This window comes from Drosophila sechellia, chromosome 3L, assembly GCF_004382195.2.
Source record: "Drosophila sechellia strain sech25 chromosome 3L, ASM438219v1, whole genome shotgun sequence".
NCBI classification, from domain to species: Eukaryota; Metazoa; Arthropoda; class Insecta; order Diptera; family Drosophilidae; genus Drosophila; species Drosophila sechellia.
The window spans coordinates 8,051,039-8,067,446 of NC_045951.1; the positions used below are offsets into that span (position 1 = coordinate 8,051,039).

General features: G+C 44.1%; 4 protein-coding genes across 4 annotated transcripts in view; 3 read left to right on the top strand and 1 right to left on the bottom strand.

Annotated features, from left to right (window-relative positions):
• The first annotated feature begins 1,445 nt into the window (after positions 1–1,445).
• On the top strand, positions 1,446–2,287 carry LOC6604842 (vitelline membrane protein Vm26Ab). Its single transcript, XM_002029651.2, has 2 exons — positions 1,446–1,539; positions 1,793–2,287. Exons 1-2 carry the CDS (start codon positions 1,528–1,530, stop codon positions 2,165–2,167), a joined length of 387 nt encoding a protein of 128 aa, XP_002029687.1. The 5' UTR covers positions 1,446–1,527; the 3' UTR covers positions 2,168–2,287.
• A 6,125-nt stretch (positions 2,288–8,412) lies between these two features.
• LOC6604843 (eukaryotic translation initiation factor 4E1) lies at positions 8,413–9,796 on the top strand. The gene is made up of 6 exons (XM_002029652.2): positions 8,413–8,604; positions 8,682–8,940; positions 9,017–9,091; positions 9,145–9,244; positions 9,308–9,395; positions 9,453–9,796. Exons 1-6 carry the CDS (start codon positions 8,553–8,555, stop codon positions 9,611–9,613), a joined length of 735 nt encoding a protein of 244 aa, XP_002029688.1. The 5' UTR covers positions 8,413–8,552; the 3' UTR covers positions 9,614–9,796.
• A 1,330-nt stretch (positions 9,797–11,126) lies between these two features.
• Positions 11,127–15,302, bottom strand: LOC6604841. The gene is made up of 4 exons (XM_032717567.1): positions 14,256–15,302; positions 13,503–14,200; positions 13,109–13,389; positions 11,127–11,390 (listed from the first exon to the last, which is right to left on the bottom strand). The coding sequence occupies exons 1-4, from the start codon at positions 14,431–14,433 to the stop codon at positions 11,276–11,278; spliced, it is 1,272 nt and encodes a 423-aa protein (XP_032573458.1). The 5' UTR covers positions 14,434–15,302; the 3' UTR covers positions 11,127–11,275.
• The window catches only part of LOC6604845 (Down syndrome cell adhesion molecule-like protein Dscam2), a 41,373-nt gene continuing 39,988 nt past the window's right edge, over positions 15,024–16,408 (top strand). Inside the window, exon 1 of the mRNA XM_032717559.1 lies at positions 15,024–15,055. The gene's annotated coding sequence lies outside the window, so the exon portion shown is untranslated. The remainder of the gene's footprint in view (positions 15,056–16,408) is intronic.

The following is a 16,408-nucleotide window of genomic DNA, read 5'->3' on the forward strand; positions in this document are numbered from 1 at the left end:
CACTCGAGATGGCTGCCATTGGGGGGCGAAGGTGCCATCAAAGCTTTTAGGCGGATTAACCAATATAATAATTTCAGTAGCAAGTCCTCGCCGCAAACTTGACAATGAAAGCAGCCTGGTGGCCAGGAGGGAGTCAAGTGTCAAAACAAATATGTTTGCCGCCTGCGGTTGCGTTTGCAGTTCTCAATACGTGCCCCGCTCCCAGCTGCATGATTGTGCATTTAGTAGACACCACATCCACATCCCCTTACTGCTCCACATCCACGAAGCAGCCCGTCCACGGATGGCAATAGGCTGGCTCGTATGCACAGGCACATGGCAAACACTTGAGCCGCACAAAAGGAGCGAAGGAAGCGGCAGGATGCGCGCCAAATCCTTCGCCTGCAACATCATCATCGACCGCGGATGAAAAGCAAACCAGAAGGAGAACGGCAACAATTTGCTGTATGTAGTCGCCGAAAAGACCAACTAACTTTTATAGCAAAATATATTTATTTAAGTTTATGTTTAAAAGAAATCAAATCTTGTTTAATATAAAAAAAAGTGTAGGAAAGTGCCCTTAAATGTGCTCAGTTCAAACTATAATATAGGTATTATATATTAGAATAGGTTAATTGCACATATTATTTTTTCTGTGTGTATGTTGCCACACCCCCTGAAATGCACCGCCCACTTTTAGCAGGGCTTTATCGCCACCATCCACCAATCCATTGCGCTGCTGAAATCGCGTAATTGGCATTTTTAAGCAAAATTCACGCTTCAACACTTTTTCAAGTGTGAGCCTGGCGCAGCAGGAGCATCAGGATATGTGTTCCCTGCAAGGAGTGGGTGGAGTTGGGTGAGGTTGGGTGGCCTTTGTGGTGGTGCATCCTTGTGATGTACGCTTTACCACACACGGCGGCGGCCTGCACTCGATATTTCTAATTAGTGAGTTCTAAGCTCTTTGCCCGCAATTTGCGACATTTATTAATTAATTTCGGTTCTGCCAGCGGTGAGAGCGGATAATTAGACAGTGATTAGCCGGATTTATTGTGGTCTATTAAAATAGGCAAACAGGCGAATGGTAATGGAGCGGGATGACTTGATAATTTCCTGATATCGCGCCGGCATAACACTCATAAATCACTCCAACTACCTCCAGCTACCTTTTCGCTGGTGGTTAAACCCGTAAGACCCATTAATTTGTAAGCCCATTGCAGTCGTCAAGGTCAGGGACACATCGCCGAGTAACGGACGTTCAGGCACGCACCAAAAATAAGACATGGTCAGGTCTAGACCACGAAAACTAAAACAAAAAAATTTAAAAAAAATTCAAAAACAGTAGCCAAGAATTGCGCATGCGCAACGTCAATCGAAAGTCGTTGGCTTGGCAACCATCGATGGCTGATCTAAAATCGTGATCTGCATTGGTAAATAGCTCGAAAAGTGTAAGTGGCTATAAAAGAGCCGTGCAGCTGGCTGTTGGACATCACAAACCAATTGGCCATCCACCAAGTGACAATCCAAAAACAAAAGCAATCCATCAAAATGTTCAAATTCGTAAGTACTAGAAAACTATTAAAAACGAGGTTTTGAAGGAGAAGAAATTCTTATTCTACTAAGTAATACAATAATTATAACTGAAATTCAAACAAAATATTGCAAGATAGCAAGATAGTAGATCTGATAAAAATCTAATAAAACCATTTTGAGTAACCTTATAAGAATGAGTTCTATTTGCAGAATCTAAATCATTTTAAATTCTTTTAATATTCCTTTACTTAACACTCACATTGAATCTTCCTCCTTTTAGGCTGCTATCTTCTTCGCTGTTGTGGCCGTGGCTGCTGCCAAGCCCGGAATTTTGGCTCCTCTGGCCGCCGCTCCTCTGGCCTACACCTCTCCGGCTGTGGTGGGCAGTGCCGCCTACGTGGCTCCCTACGCCTCCAGCTACACCGCCCACTCGGTGGCCCACAGCGCCGCCTTCCCAGCTGCCTATGCCGCTCCAGTTGCCGCCGCCTATACCGCTCCCATCGCTGCTCCTCTGGCCGCCGCCTACACCGCTCCCTACACCCGATTTGCCACGCCCTACGCCGCCGCCTACACCTCGCCCCTGGCCTACAGCTCGCCCTATGTGGCCCGTCCCTATGTCGCCGCTGCTGCCGCTCCTCTGCTGCTGAAGAAGTGAATCGACGGATTGTGAAACCTGCGGAAGATATTGCCCCATGAGCTCGGCTCATGGACTGGCTTTTATTTTCTATGCAACCCCAACTTGTGATGCAATAAACCTCTTAGAATCTACACATAACAACTGATTTTCACTTATGGGTATATAACTTATATAACTTAACACTTAGCAATCTTAGGGGGATTTCACTTATCTATCATGAGTGTTAGTTACTACTAATCAAGTACATATTTTAGCTGACTTCAAAACCATTCATATAACATGTGAGATTACATTTTGGATTTGATTAGCATGCCAAGCACTGGCATTCGCATATTTAAATGCTCCATTAGCTAGCGGTTTTTTGCGGCCGTTCGAGCTAAGCGTTCAATTATTGCTATATGTCGAGGCTGCGGATTGGGCCTGCATATAAATGAGCATGGAAGCCTCTTTCATCTGCGATGAAATTGTCGGGCTCCAGCCGCAGGCTTCAATGAGTTTGGATATGTACTCGTACGTACATCCTGAAGCCTGCGAAAACCGAAATTGCCGCAGCAACCGCAAGCCACCAAAATATGGTTTAGCATCCTTCATCCTCCTCCAGCCACCATCCTCCGACCCCATCCCGGCAATTCCTCCGGCTCAAAGCCGAAAACAACCCCTCCACCTCAAGGCAAACAGACATCAGAGATGACAAGCCGGCTTGGAGCAGTAAATTAAAATTGACACCTGATGCTGACACAATTTGAGAGGTCTTGGTATCGAAAGCCGACTTGGGTTTACTTCACTCCCGGCGCTAATGAGGCCTGAAACCAAAATGCGTCAACAGTTCAGTTCTGTTCGGTTCAGTTGGGTTGGATTCCGGGGGCTGGGCTTCCTCCTGATGGTGATGATGATTTTGATGACATTCGAATAAGGCGCTCCATTTATCCGCACTCATTTGCCACCCCTCGAATCCAAGTACTTAATCATTATTAAATGGCATATGAAGTGCTCGGCTGAACACTTTAGTGTGCAGATTTCTCAAGAACATTTTGTTAATGAATTCGGGTCGAGGGTGTGTATCTTGGCTCGGATTTCTGGCCTTGATGTGAAAGCTGACTATTGAATTGTGTTGTCAAGTATATATAATTCCAAAAGTAATTGTATTTGCGATAATTATCATTTTCATTCAATGGAAAAATATCCAATAAGTAAAATAATTGAACGAAACCAGTCAATTTGCCAAGTTTATTACAAAGTTAGGGTTCTAGCAAATTTGGTATCATATAGGCCGTGACCAATGTTTGCATTAAAAAGTTCTTCAGTTATCGGTTTTCGGGATGGTTCCCTTGGCCAAATAAAAGCGAAAAAGGGGGACATGTTTGATTTCATTGTTGACTTGGTTAAATGGCCGTAAATGACCAGCAACAAAAGTACTACTCTACCATTTTGGGCAGCAACAGGCTTCCCATCCCCAAATCCTTCGCCAGGATATAGGATGTTTTGTGTGTGTGTTTTTGGGCAAACAAGAGCAAACATAGAAGGGTTAAAAGTTTAAGCAGTCCTGGCTTCCAGGACTCCAGTTGCTCACCGGTTCCCCTGTGCGAAAAGTTTCTGCATATGCTGCAAGCTGTCCGCCGGCAGATTACCGCAAATTTTGCGCTTGAATAATCGCTGGGAAGAGGGTTGCTCCTGGAGGAGCGGATGGGCTGCGGATCCGGATGAGGCGGGTGCAGCCAGCATCCACTTTCATTACAAAATCTGACAGCCCGTAAGAAACTTCTTGCGGTTGCTTTTGTACGGCAAGCGCAACGAAATGTAAGCAGGTGCACTGAAAAAAATGCAATGCTCTTAAGTATGTATATTATGCAAAGAAATATGCGTTATTCGAATGTGAGCCACTATTTTATTAAGGGAATATTTGTTGTCGTAGCAAAAACCTACACAACATAGTTTAGATTACTATTTTTTGTATCTTAATAATAAATCTGTATGATCTATTGTAATATATTTTTTTAGTACTTAATTTTATATTATATATAAAAATTTATTAATTTAATAAAATGTACCAAAGATGTTTAAAGTGCAGATACCACAAACAAACTTTCCGCACACATGTACCACTCCAAAAAAAAAAAATGACCATTAAACTTTCTGATTAAAATTGAATTCGCCTGTAAAGAACACGAAATATCCATCAAATGTTTCTGGGAATTATTTCCAGTTTGAGCGCAAAATGTAAGGGGCATAAAGCGAAGATGAGCAGTAACAACAAAGCGGAAATACCTCATTACAACAAAAAGTCGTCCTTTCGCTTCCTTTCGCCTTCATTGCGTTGGAATTATGCGGCATTGTCTAAAAATGAGTTTTCGTAGCTTGTTGCTATTTTTACGTTTCATCGAACAAAAGCAAAGTACCTTGCTGAATGCGGAGTAATAACAAAAACAGGACGAGGAGCAGTAAGGACACGAACGCGAACAAAGAGCTGAAAGCTGGCAAACATAAAGCATTAAGCAAGCTTCGGCAGCAAAGGATCTCGTTGAGCAGCGGGGAAGACAGGCCACAAAACACTCAGCGAAGGTAGCAGCCCAACGAACCATCACTGCGTCACTGCGGCATCCTGGGACACTACACACCCCAACCTCTGCCTCCCAGGACATCAGTGCATCAGGACATCCCCATCCCCATTCCTAACTTCATCCTGGAATCCCCTCCGCATCGCATAGCAGTACGTAGTTGCAGGAGCACACAATACGCACGCATTCGTGACGTGTTGTGCACAGCAGCTGGCAGGCGACAAAAGTTGTGTAAGGATATCAATTTAAGGATACTTATAAGGATAAGAATAAGGATACGTATCACCTTAGAGAAAGTCCGAGAATCAACAATTTGTAGTTATTGGAAAGAACATGAGCATTTTCAGTTGTTTAAATTTTATTAATAGTACTATATAATTTTAAAATCTTATACGTTCTTAAACTATCTAACATGATAACACTATTTTATTTCTTTAAAATTCTTCCAAACTATTCCTTCTTTGCTTCCTGCAAAGAAATGCAGCCGCCTTTGTAGTTATGTGCATGATGAAGAAGCTTTTTGCACCCCAACCCCAAGCTATCCCCTCCACCCGGTTGGCATTCCAACCCCCATCCACCCCAAACTCCCTCTGAGATGCGGGCTTACTGGCAGTCGTCGCATTAAGTGAAGCACGCGGCATGTTGGATCAAAATGAAGTGCTGACAACGCAATGCTGGCAATGTCCTGGAGGACAGGAGGTCGGGTGCGGAGTTCTGGACAGGATGGGTCTGCGGCGGGGGAGCGCCAGGTAAGCGTCTTAGCGCAGACCGCAGCCCTAAACAAAGGGATGCGATGAGGTGGGATGCGAGGAGGTGGCCATGGCTGCCACTTCAATGGGTCGGCGTCTCCACATCGCCATATCCCTGCATCCTTTTTCCATTGCCCTTTAGAATCCCCCATCTGGCACCCACGCTGCGGCTCCAACGGGCTGTTTAATTTACGCGCTGCTATTATTTTAATCTTTTGCGCTACACACAGCGTGAAATGACTTTCACCTGGCCTCGAGCAGCGGCTTCAAAGATATAGAAGCTATAGCTTCGGCTCCAAGTCGGGGTGGCCAGCGCCCGGAGGCATCGTCTTGGTCCAAAGTATTTAGAACTGCAAACAGGCACAAAAACAGACACCCATGGGCAAAATAATAGGAGAGGCTCAGCTGGATAATTTTGATAAGTTCTTGACACAATATATTGTATAGATCATATATAATATTTTACAGGTAAAATATTTATTAGCATAGATATCATAATATATTATCAAATTTTAAAATAAAAAGTTTATGATTTGTAACAAAATTGCTTTAAATTTAAAGATATTATCCTTTAAAGCTGCTAAAAGTGATTTGGCATAAAAGAAACTCAATAGCCATTTTCTAGAGCCACTAAAATTCTCACTTCTTGTGTTCCGATACTTTAGCCTCGTACACCTGTATCTTTTTGTCCAGGTGAGAGGGCCAAACGACAACTGGGGGCGTGGCAGCTGGAGCAAATGGGGCAGATGGGCCAGATGGAGCAGATGGACTGGGGGCTGCCGGAAGCTGCTGTCAGTTGGCTTGGCCTCAAGGTGCTGGCTGTGCAGGATGTGTTGTCGCTACCCATCCCCGACACTTACCACTGCTTTTTATTGTTTTATGTGACTGTCTTTTCCCGCAGTGGAGGGGTGGAGGAGGGTATCTCCTGGAGGAGGGTATCTCCTCCGCTTGCCACTTCAAGGTGCAAAATGTACGACGTGCGTCGTTCCGTACATCATCGCATGCTTTGTGCTCTCAGCACTGAAATCTTTTACAATCAACATGAAGCAGCAGCAAAGCAATTTTGTAGCCAAAAAAAAAAAATAAAATACAAAAAGAAGAAAAGACAGCCGAACGGAAGCGAAACGAGAAATGGCGGGCTGAATGGCGTGGTAAAACCGGAGCGAACATAATGCCTCAAATCATTTTCATTTCTTGCATGCGCTTGTCTGCACAGAACTGCCTCAAGATGAGGTCCTAGCACTTGGATCCTTGAGTCCTTGGATCCTTGGCTTCTCCTTGTAGTTTGCCCCATTTACGCGCTTTTCCCCTTCGCTTTCCCCGGCAGTTTGTGGGCGTTTTTACTGCTCCGGCACTCAAATCGCTTAAGCTGGTGCGGAGCCATCCCCCCTCAACATTACAATATTTTAAAAGATTTACTGACCATGTATTTTCAGCTCAGCCAGCAAAGTGCAAAAAGCTGTAAAATATTGCGTATACGCCAAAGTGCCACCTGAGAAGCGCAGAGCACAAAGTCAAATCTAACAAAGCATAGCTAAGCGTTTGCCGGCAACTTAACTCGAATGGGGGAGAAGCCCCAAAAAAGAGTTGGAACTAAAGTTTTCCCTCTATGGAATTTATGGGCTACCAACTCCATTTGGAGAAGGTAATTTTTAGTTTGGTAATCAAGGAATAAATAAACAGGCATGTCAAAAAATATAAATAGTAAAACCAGCAGTAGCTAAACAAGTTTTATTTGTTGTTTAAGTGAAGAGAGAAAGGGAACATCGCGCGATACAAGCTTATAAAATGAACTATAAGTTACGCTAGCATAGATATTAATACACTTTCTTAAATTGTACAATTCCTATAACTTTCCTTGTTCTAACTTATTCTCCCAATTAACGAAACAAATTTGGAGCAGTTTTTCCCTGCAAAATCCTAGAAATACGAGTTGGAGCAGCCAAAGCTGCTTAAGAGCAAAAATAAATAGAATTTTTAAGTAAATTGGGGCTGGCAACTTATTTGGCTGCTAGAACCAAGAACAAGGAGCAGTGCCAACACTTTTGTTCCAAACTTGGCCGGCATAACTCACCCGTGCATCCAGCAGATGGAGATGGAAGCGGAGATGGAGCTGGTGAGGAGCATCTTGGTTGGAGTGCAAGTTGGTGCCACCGCACCACCAGCCGCGCAACAAATGGTGCACATTACAAGGGCCCAAAGCTACTTTGCCAACGCCAAAGGAGCTGCCACGTAGCGACTCACATATTTTATTATCTGCACCGCCGCCAGGGGCGTGGTGATGGGGGCGGGGAGGGGTGAGGTGTGGTGCCTTGCCAAAGGACTCTGGCACAGGAGGGACCCAGGACCTTGTGTGTGCAACAAGGCGCACAACTTAAGCGGCGAAGACAAATTTTTATTGCCACAAGCCCAAGTCGATTTCGATTATTGACTGCAGGCCAAACTGTTGCACAAGGAGCAGCCACAGCAGACAAGAAAGGGGATTCCTCTGCTCGCTCCAGTTCCATTCCCAATCGGATCCTTCTTTCCGGCTGCCAACTTTGTGTGGACGTGTCTGTGTCTGCGGTTGCCGTCGTCGTCGCTCATTTGAGTCACATTTTATTATTTTCGTGCATCTATCGTATGCTTGGTGGCATTTTATTTTATTAGCGTGGCATTTCAATTGATAGACCCTCGGGCTCGTACTTAACCGACTCAATTTGATTTTGCAACCAAAATGTGCGAATGGGAGCTGCAACATCGGAGTGTTTGAATGGGGTGCTTAAGACTTGGATACAAGATTTATTGGTGGAAATCTGGCAGGATGTACCATAAAATATTTTAAATAATAAAGGCGAAAAAGGGCACAGTATTTTGAATATAAGCACATTTCGCAACAAGATGGGCACACGAATTTTCCAATACTTTTTTATAACCAAGGTGGCAACGCTTTAGCTGTCATATCTTGATTTGTCAAAGCGTGCACTTACGTTCGGCCATTTTCATTAACGCTTATACTTTGCACGAGACATATACCATTTCAAGGAGTTTTTTAGTAAAATAAAACGATAAAACTAACATAAAAAAGGTTCGCTTGTCGAGTTGAATCAGTAAAAAACCATGGTGTACACCGGTTACTTAAGCAACGGATTGCAGAATGCTGAGGACACTGGTAAGCTGACAGCGCATGTTTTTTCACGATTAATCATTTGCACATGTATATGCGATATGCGAATCGAATATATTTAGAATGGTTGCCGTATGGAGATCCCAGTGACTGGGCACATGGTCTGGCGCCTTATGATGGTTTGGAGCTGATGGGCGGCAATGAGCAGGAGGTGCAGCCCTCTTTGAACCGGGTGATGAAAAACATCGACTACGACCTGGCCTTGAAGCATCCATTGGAGCATACCTGGACTTTGTGGCACTTGGAGAACGATCGTACCAAGCGCTGGGCCGAAATGCTCGTCGATGTGACCAGCTTCAACACCGTTGAGGACTTTTTCAGGTCAGATACATATTCATATATATAAATATGTATATATTTATTGCATATTATTTTCCCAACTTAATCATTTCGACAGTGTGTACTACTTTGTGAAGCCGCCATCGGATCTGAAGATATTCAATGACTACATGGTGTTCAAGAAAAATATTCGGTGAGTTCTGCAAGTCTCCTTTTTGAACCATCGTCTTATATGTATATATTTAGTCCCATGTGGGAGGATGACACCAACAAGAACGGTGGTCGTTGGATACTGCTCCTGGACAAGGCCTCCAGGACCTATATAGATAAGATGTGGCACGATTTGGTAAGCCACTTGATTGTACCATAATTATAAGCTCAATGCATTATATCGCATAATCCCCTTTAGCTTTTGTGCATGATTGGCGAGTGCTTCGAGCACTCGGACGAGATATGTGGAGTGGTCATCAATGTGCGCAACAAGGCTAATAAGCTATGTGGGTATAAGACAGCATTTCCCATTGGGGTATCTCTAAGGTCAACATTCTTTACAGCCCTTTGGACAAAGGACTCGCGCAATGTGGAGGCCATCCTGTCCATCGGCAGGCAGATAAAGGACATGCTGCATCTGGGCATTATGGAGATCCAGTACCAGGTGCACAACGATGCCATGTTGAACCATGGACCCAATGTCAATGCCATCTACAAATTGTAGGCGCCAAATGGAGGCCAATTCCCAAGAGCGCCATCGTAAATGCCCAGTTCATGGTCAGAAATGTGCATCTACGATAGTACATATGCCTAATACATTTGTCAAACTCACATTTTATCCAACGCGCACCAATGCTTTTCGGTTGTACCATGAATAAAGTATTGCGTAGAGCAGTAGAAACAGTAACTACTTTCTGGCCACGATTCGTGTCCCGGTATCCCGAGGCTACCACAGTCGCCTCACGTATTCCCCGGCGGAGTGGGAAACGCACACTCGCTTCACTACGATTATCCTTGGCGTCATAATTTTGGGTGACTCTACCCATCCTTTAACGGCTGCCATCGCGCGCCAAGTGCTTATTCCATCCTATGTGTGTGTGCGTCGTCCTTTCAGGGCTTTTGTCTTCCCTGCTGCTGCGCATAGCAAATTGTGACCAATTTATGGAAATATGCTCGGCAAGCGCAATATCATCCATTTCCAGTGAAGTGCTGCTAGTGCTCCTAGCAGGTTTTTCATTCTATATAGATGTTTTCCTCACAAAAGACCAGATATGTTCGTAAAATTATTCTACAAACCAATAATTCAGATAGCACTGCAGGTATTCCTGGAAATCACAACACCTATACAATATATTTGCACAAATATTAAGTAATATTTGAAAGTACAAAATATTCGGAGCCTGGATTGTCATCACTGATGGCCATGTGAGTCGTATGATTTGATTGCTGTAATTTGTAAGGATTTTGCTTTTATTGTTTTATTGAATTATGAAGTGGCAGCCACCAAATAACTGGAACGTGATACACTGCACATGGGGTTATGACAGTGCCAATGGCAGCGTATCCCCGACATCCTGTCCAACCTCCCGGCGATGTCACCCTCCACCCTACCCGCGCCGCCGGACGAATCCTGCTGGATATGAACGGGATTCCTTGGCGCAGATGAATGCATGCAGTTATTCGGACCGTAATGTGAATTGATATGCCAACACGTACGCGGATTTGGAGGAGCAACTAATGCGGAGGACAGGTAACAGGTAATAACCTGGGATGGGGCAAATAGTTTAACCCGTGCCAAGCACTTAAAGAGCAATTTAATAACCGCTATAAAAGGTTTTCTCTTTGCCGGAGAAACAAAAGCCAGCCAGAGGGGATTCCCCTTCCTTTGGCAGCGGCAAAAGCAAATAGAGGATAACTGGACAAACACAAACAGAGAATATCCGGCAAAGGGCAGCACTAATGTTGCAGACTTCTCTCCTATATTAAATGAAATGCAAGCTTAATTGAAAAACGCTGACTTGGCTGCACTGTACAAATTTTTTAGTGGATAGAGCGGGAACAACTTGATATGTAAATTCTTCATGAAAGAACTTAATGAAATATTTAAAATATAAATAAAAATCTTGCTTTTAAATTCCCAAAAAATCTTCCTTTGCGGAAAATTAATAAACACTACGATGAGTTTCAGTTCCAAATAACTATGTATTTGAATGTTTTTCAGTGTTTTTATTTTCGGATTTTCTTTGCCATCCTCCTGTTGCTGCAATGAGAACTACGTAGCCTGTTGCAATTTTAATTAAACAAAAAGCGTAAAATGTTTGACCATTTACACCGTGCCGTGCTGTTCGTCCGGATTCGACTTCTTTGGAACAGAGCTGGGTTCTCCCTATCGTCTTTGGCACGTAAATTTCCTTTGCCAACGAGCACGAAATTGTTTGGCCCTCCACTGGTGTCCTGTGTCCTCGACGCCCGAGTCCTGTTGTCCTGGTGTCCCTTTTGCTCTGCAAAACAAATTAATTGTCTGTTTTTCACATAAACTTTTGTCGGTCTCCAGTTGCCGCTTAGCTCACAGCTCCCGGAGCTCCTTATTCTCCAGTTGGAGGTCCTGCGGTTGTTCTGCCCGTCGCGTCTTTCCAATTTTCAGTTCGCTGTTTGTTGCGTAAATTGCGGCCGTTCTGTTTGTAATGGTCAAACGCCCCCAATTTCGCCCAACTTGCCACTCGAATTTCACTTGGCCATCGCTTAGCTCATTTGCTGCACATCACTTTTGGCGCTGGGCGTTCCGTTTTCGTTCTTGTCATAATTCAAATGTAATTTACCAGATAAAACACCGAGCCACCCACACATAGACACGCCGGACGACTTCCCTGTCGCTCATAATTAGTTTTTGATTAAAGTTGCCACCTCAGTCCCCCAAAAAGACATCGCCAACTTGAAGCTCGGCGCTTTTCTTTTGTGGGAGAAAATTATGTCGCCCGACGAAGGGGAAAAAAGCTCTTGTAGTTAAATTTCAATTTAATTTAGGTTTAAAAAATATTTTTCTAAGAAAACGCAGTGATTGATGCTGGGGGAGCTTCCACTTTCCATATATTTATACGACATTCTTTTCCATTTTCTTTAGCAAATAATTTTCCCATCCAGCTGCAAGCTTCATTTTCACTTTATTTATTGGAATTTCATACAGCAGAACTTCGAGTGCAAAAACAAGGGAGTGGGAGATCTGGGAATGCAATTAAAATAACGAAAAGTGGAAAATGCAATAAACACTTTTCAGTTGCCAATGGCAGTGAAGCACAGGCGGCAAGTTAACTAGATTAACTCATCGATGGATGCGGCAAAGCTGTTGGCCACTTTGTATTGGCCATACGAAGCATTCGCAACTTGGCAAATAAAATTAAAGGCATTTGATTTTGGGAGGCAGATTAAATTGAAACTATTCAGTGTGTGTTTTGCTGGCAGTTGTTGGCGATTTGCATTTTAAAATAATGACTACATAAAAAACTAGTTAAAAGTTGACAACAATGAAATGTCAAAAGCGCTGGAAAACTTTATGCTCCATCCCCGAGAAGTGAGTCGTGTCGTTTTTTGTGTCTTTCTGTTTAATGCGACTCCAGCCCGTGTAGACCCAGCTATTTTCCGAACCCATCCTTTCTGCGCACAGCTCGGCGAAATCCTTTTACCCCTTTTGTTTTGCCCGAACAATAACAGCAAATTTTTCTAAAATTTCATGTCGCCCACCAGCCCCCGCCCGACTGCCACGCCCCCCGGGCTAAGCCCAGCCCAAGCTATTTGCAATTTAACTTTTTCCCCCTCATAAACAAGGGGGGAATTTTGGGGGGTTTCTGGGGCCAAGTCAAAACAGGGACACGTAGCCCAACTCGGCTTTAGTTTTTAGTTGGCTTTTATTAACTTTTGTTTCTGTCTGTGTGCCGTGCTGTTTGTCTGTGTGAGCACTGCTCTGGCATTTCCACTTATTTTTTGTGGCATTAAAGTTGTACAATTACCGAGATTTGACACTAAGACGATGGCTGTGCTCTGGGGGATTGGGTGGATTTCCCACAAACTGCTCGACCAATTTACAGTAGTGCTCAAATTTCAAAAAATCAACAAGGGAAGCCACTCCTCGGTGTTGTTATCCCCCACCCATTTGAAAGCACTGTATGCAGTAAAACCACCCATCGTTCTGGTCAATTTAACTTTGCAGGCTTAAGAACTTTACCTCTTCCTCTTCAATTTGGTATCGGTGTTCCGGACTTCGACCAGGGACTGATAGAAGCATTCCGGCGGCGGTGGGATGGCGACGTAGAAGAAGTAGGCGTTCACAAAATTCCTGGAGATCGAATTTCGCAGCACTGCATCCGCCACCATGGCGTAGATGCCGCGGGCGCGCAGCAACTGCTTCCGGATGGCCATCAAGCGTCTGCTCTTGATGGTCTTGTCGCCGATGGTGTTCCCGGCCACCGCCTTGTACAGGTTGCCAAACACCTGGTGGAACATGGTCTAAGTAGGGGGAAAGGAAGAAGTTAGGGCTATCTCTCTATCATATATATACAAAGTTCCCAAACTCTAAATATACATATAACCCATTTAGCTAATACCTAGAACATACTCACTGTAATGGTCAAATCTGCAATGCTAATCTGCTGGAAGTCCAGGCCGCGCTCCTCGGTGGCCATGACGAAGGCTAACTTGATGGAGCCGGGCAGGGTGAAGAGGTAGCACTGCTGGGCGCTCATCAGGCGGTACAGCATGACCATGCAGTTGAGGGAAATGAGGGCGGCACCGGGCGAGGCGTCCTGCCACTTGGGCACTAGCACAGCCCACTCTGCCGGATTGGGATCCTCGTCAACGGTCATCCTACCGTAGGCAATCCAGCGGTTAATGAGCGGCGCTTTAAAGTAAGGTGGCAGTGCCATATCCGCGCCATTGAACTCCACGGCCAGAATGAAGTCGAAGCGGATGAAACGCTTCCCGTTGCTGTCGCGGTCCAGAGCAACCACTTGGTGAACGAAGGGCACGTCGTTGAGGCTCAGCACCGAGTATTTGATGTCGTACGTCCGACCTGTGCTCGTGGATGTTGCTGTCTTGAGTTTGGAAATGGCTCGCTGCAGTTCGCTTTGCAGCAGCAGGTTCAAGCACTTGAAATTTACCGCATTCCCAAAGAAGAATGGGTGCTGGTAGTTGGCTCTGGTGAACTGCACACTGCGTTTCTTCTCATCATAGGTGGGAACCACTGGTTTCGGCAGTCGGATGGGCAGGAAGATCTCAAAGTTCAGCGGCATGTCCAGGTATATTTTGTCCACAAAGGAGGCTGATCATTGCGGGGCGCTTGTGAGTGCTGTGCTAGAGGAGATCACTTAACTCACCTGTCTTGTGGAGCTCTGCCAGTTGGTCCTTGAACACTGCACCATCCAGGACCAATTGCCGCTGAATGGTCAGGGATATCATGCGTGAGTCGTGGACGAAGAGCTGATGTTCTTCCTTGTTCACCGTAAACTGCACGGCCATCTCCTCCATGAGTTCCATAAAGTTGCACTCCTCCATGTCTGAAGAGGATTCACTTCGTCTAGTGCTTGTACTTTAAAAAGAAGTTGCAAATATTCTTCCAACAAATTAATGCTGAGTAATAAATTTGCCTTTTTTGTAACTCTAATTTCTGAATGACAGGACATGTCAACTAGAAAGACTTAGATGAATAGGAAACTCTGGTTTTCGATAGTCCTGGATATATTTTAGTGTCGTTAATCGATACTCGTAAAAAACGAATTAATTTGAATATTATTATAAATATTATTTCAGTTTGATAAAATTGCTAATAATAATAATTTAATAACAATAATTATCTCCGTGATCAGAACATTGGCGAGAGAATCTCTGTGAATGAAACCCGAATGCGATCCAATTTACTACGCGTTTACTACGCTCCTGTTGATGCCGCTTCTGATGCGGATTCTGCGCAATTGCCACAGCATCCACAGCCAGGTGGTTGAGAGGACTGGTGGGGTGGTGGATGGAATGGAGCTGGTGGTGCACATGGCGATGTGGCCACTATGGTAACCTGCATCTGCACAAAAATCCTGCGGGACAGCGCAATCAGGACTCAGTTGCTGTTCGACGTTGCTCGCGTGCGGTTGTTGTCTGCTCCTTTCGGCTTCTGGCAAATCGAGTAAGTGCTGGAGCAAGCGAGATGGGGCACTGTGCGAGGGAGACACCCTAATGCCTGCTGTTATCAGAGAAAATTAAAAAGAAAAAAACAAAAAAAAAGAAAGAAAGTAGAAGGAAACTCTACCGAAGAGCGCGCCGTCGCAGTTGTGTTGTCGTCAGTTGTCAGTGTCGCAAGTGCAACTCGCAGTTTGCGTTGCAACAGCAACAAGAGAAGCGGCAAACGTGCGTGCCACATATACTCGTACATGCCCCCCATATACATATACAAGTACCTCTATCCAAAAACATATATATATTTATATATATACATATATATATATATAGTGCCGGGCAAATGTGTATTGGTGCCTGTGAGTGCAACGTGAGCCGGCAGTTGAGACAACGAAAAAATCCGCCAAATCGCGCTTGATTATGTTTTGTGTCTAATCGAAAAAGGAGTTAAAGGTGCTTAGCCCACCTGCCACCGACTTTTCGCCTTGCATGCGCGCAAATTGAAAATAAATTGAATTGCAACAACGTGCTAAAACCCGAAGAGAAACAGCAAATGCAACTGCAACAACCGTGCTTCCATCTTTTTATTTTCGAGTTTTCCCCGAGTCTGCCCCACACGTATCAAGTGGAAAAGCGCTGCTTCCCCCTCGTGAGGGAAAATTGCATGCAAATTTGCTTAGCTGCTGATGGCTTGACGGGCAGATAAGTGTGTTTTATCAACAAATTGAATGGGTTTATTTGGGAGACTTTAGAGCAGCCGCCATCTGTGCAGCGGGAGTGATTGTGATTATGTTGCGATAAAATGTGTGATTTAAATGACATTTTAAGGTGTAGTTGATTTATTTTATGCCAAATAAATATTGCGAGTTTCAAATATATTTCTTTGATTATTTTTTGTTTATGTGGTGGTAATTAATATTAATTTTAAAATTGATTTTAGGTTTATAAGTCTCTTAGAAGTAAGCTCTCAGAAATTATTGGAATAGCTAAAGTTTCCTACTTCTTTTAATAAATTTGTGTTTTTTTAACAAGTGTATGAAAATCATGATACAACTGATGATTGTATATTCCAGTTTAAAGTTTTAAGATTAAAATAATTTTGCTAATATTTAAATATTATTAATGCTTTCTTTAACTAAGGAAACTTCTGAAAGTGAAAGATTCTTTTAAGTTCTATCCTTGTAAGAATTTCCCAAGTACTGTTCCATATGGCCTTAGTCCGTGTTTGAGTTTGCCTACTCCTCCACCTGCGGGCTCATCAATAAGATATAATGCAATCCCGCTGCCTGACTACCTCGACTGCCTTGAGTGCCAAGCTTCCTCTGCTCCTGGCTCCTTGCTGCCTACTCCTTGGTCGTTGGTC